Source organism: Alligator sinensis, unplaced genomic scaffold, assembly GCF_000455745.1.
Source record: "Alligator sinensis unplaced genomic scaffold, ASM45574v1 scaffold1336_1, whole genome shotgun sequence".
In the NCBI taxonomy this organism is placed as follows: domain Eukaryota; kingdom Metazoa; phylum Chordata; order Crocodylia; family Alligatoridae; genus Alligator; species Alligator sinensis.
This window is the reverse complement of record NW_005843037.1, coordinates 395,441-396,589: the sequence shown is the minus strand read 5'-3', so window position 1 is coordinate 396,589 and position 1,149 is coordinate 395,441. Positions and strand designations below refer to the sequence as shown.

At 36.6% G+C, this 1,149-nt stretch overlaps 1 protein-coding gene across 14 annotated transcripts in view; it reads left to right on the top strand.

Moving 5' to 3' along the window:
• The first annotated feature begins 310 nt into the window (after positions 1-310).
• Positions 311-1,149, top strand: part of GANC (glucosidase alpha, neutral C) — a 43,786-nt gene continuing 42,947 nt past the window's right edge. For all 14 annotated transcript variants that reach the window (XR_003092057.1, XR_003092058.1, XR_003092060.1 and 11 more), the window contains exon 1: positions 311-446. Coding sequence is in view for 9 of the 14 variants with exons in the window: in XM_025193330.1 (XP_025049115.1) it covers positions 418-446 (29 nt within the window). In the remaining 5 variants the exon portion in view is untranslated. The remainder of the gene's footprint in view (positions 447-1,149) is intronic.

Sequence of the window (1,149 nt, the reverse complement as noted above, 5' to 3'; positions counted from 1 at the left end):
TAAGTCTCCTGTAGCTGCTTTTTAAAATGTGTGCATTCGAGAGCTCTAAGAAGGTCAGGCTGGCAATATTACTAACACTTAAATACAGGCTTATAAATAATATTGTTGCCAACTATTTGCTTCCAAAATGTCTCCAAAATTCCCCCACACAATAATTCTCTGGGCACCCCAGTGTTAAACCTGGCTCAAGCCATACTGTTGTCTGTGGTTCATCTTTTAAAATGAATTGGAAATCAGAGAACTGTACCTTGAAGAACAAGAACTCAGTTTCCCAGAATCCTTCAAAAGAAGGTGGAGTAACAGGCTGTCATTGGATGAAGCCGGCTGTCTGCGTAGGACTCAACAACCAAGGAAATGAAATATTTCAGACAGATGGATCTGTTGAGAGCCTTGTAGTTCAAACAGGCTCTGAGTGTAATGGAACCAGCCAAGCATGAAGAAATCAGGTAAAAAAAAAAACAAACCCAAAACAGGGTGATTCTTTAGTGGTTACAGATCTGAGTCTAGGGGTACAAGATTGTGTGAGGCTGGGAGGAAGTATGGCATTTAAAGTGTTTACAAGGAAACTTTTCTACATTTTTTATTTTATTTTGCAAACTTGCTATCAATGGTTATCCTTTTGTGGGCACTTTTTCTTTAAAATACAATAAAAATCTATGTAAGCCAAATGTTTACAGTGGCATATTGCAAATAGCAAGCAAATCTTAGCAAGCAACAGAATGAAAGGAAGCAAAGAAAGAACTTGAAATGCAGATTTGTAAAAAGCCTTAATTTTTCCACATAGATATATATCTAAATGCAGCATGCATGTGTGTATGTGTCTGTATAAAGTAAGTCTGGCATCTAAACAGGCCTAGTTTAATAGAAAGATACCAATCCCAATTCTAAAGAGTTTACAATCTAATTTTAGATGTGATGAGATGCGGGTAACAAGAATCAGATGAAGAGAAGGTCAAGGGTGCAATAGCATTGTACGGTTACTCAGTTTAGGCATGTGCATTTCTAGACTGTTCATCTGAAGTTGTTTCTTATCCTAACTTTAAAATTCTTGACTTTGCAATGTAAACAACACTTTTTAAATATAGATTTTCTATTTAACTTCTACAAGAGGGGAGGGGGAGAGATGTTTTAAAGGGGAAAGGCAAATTC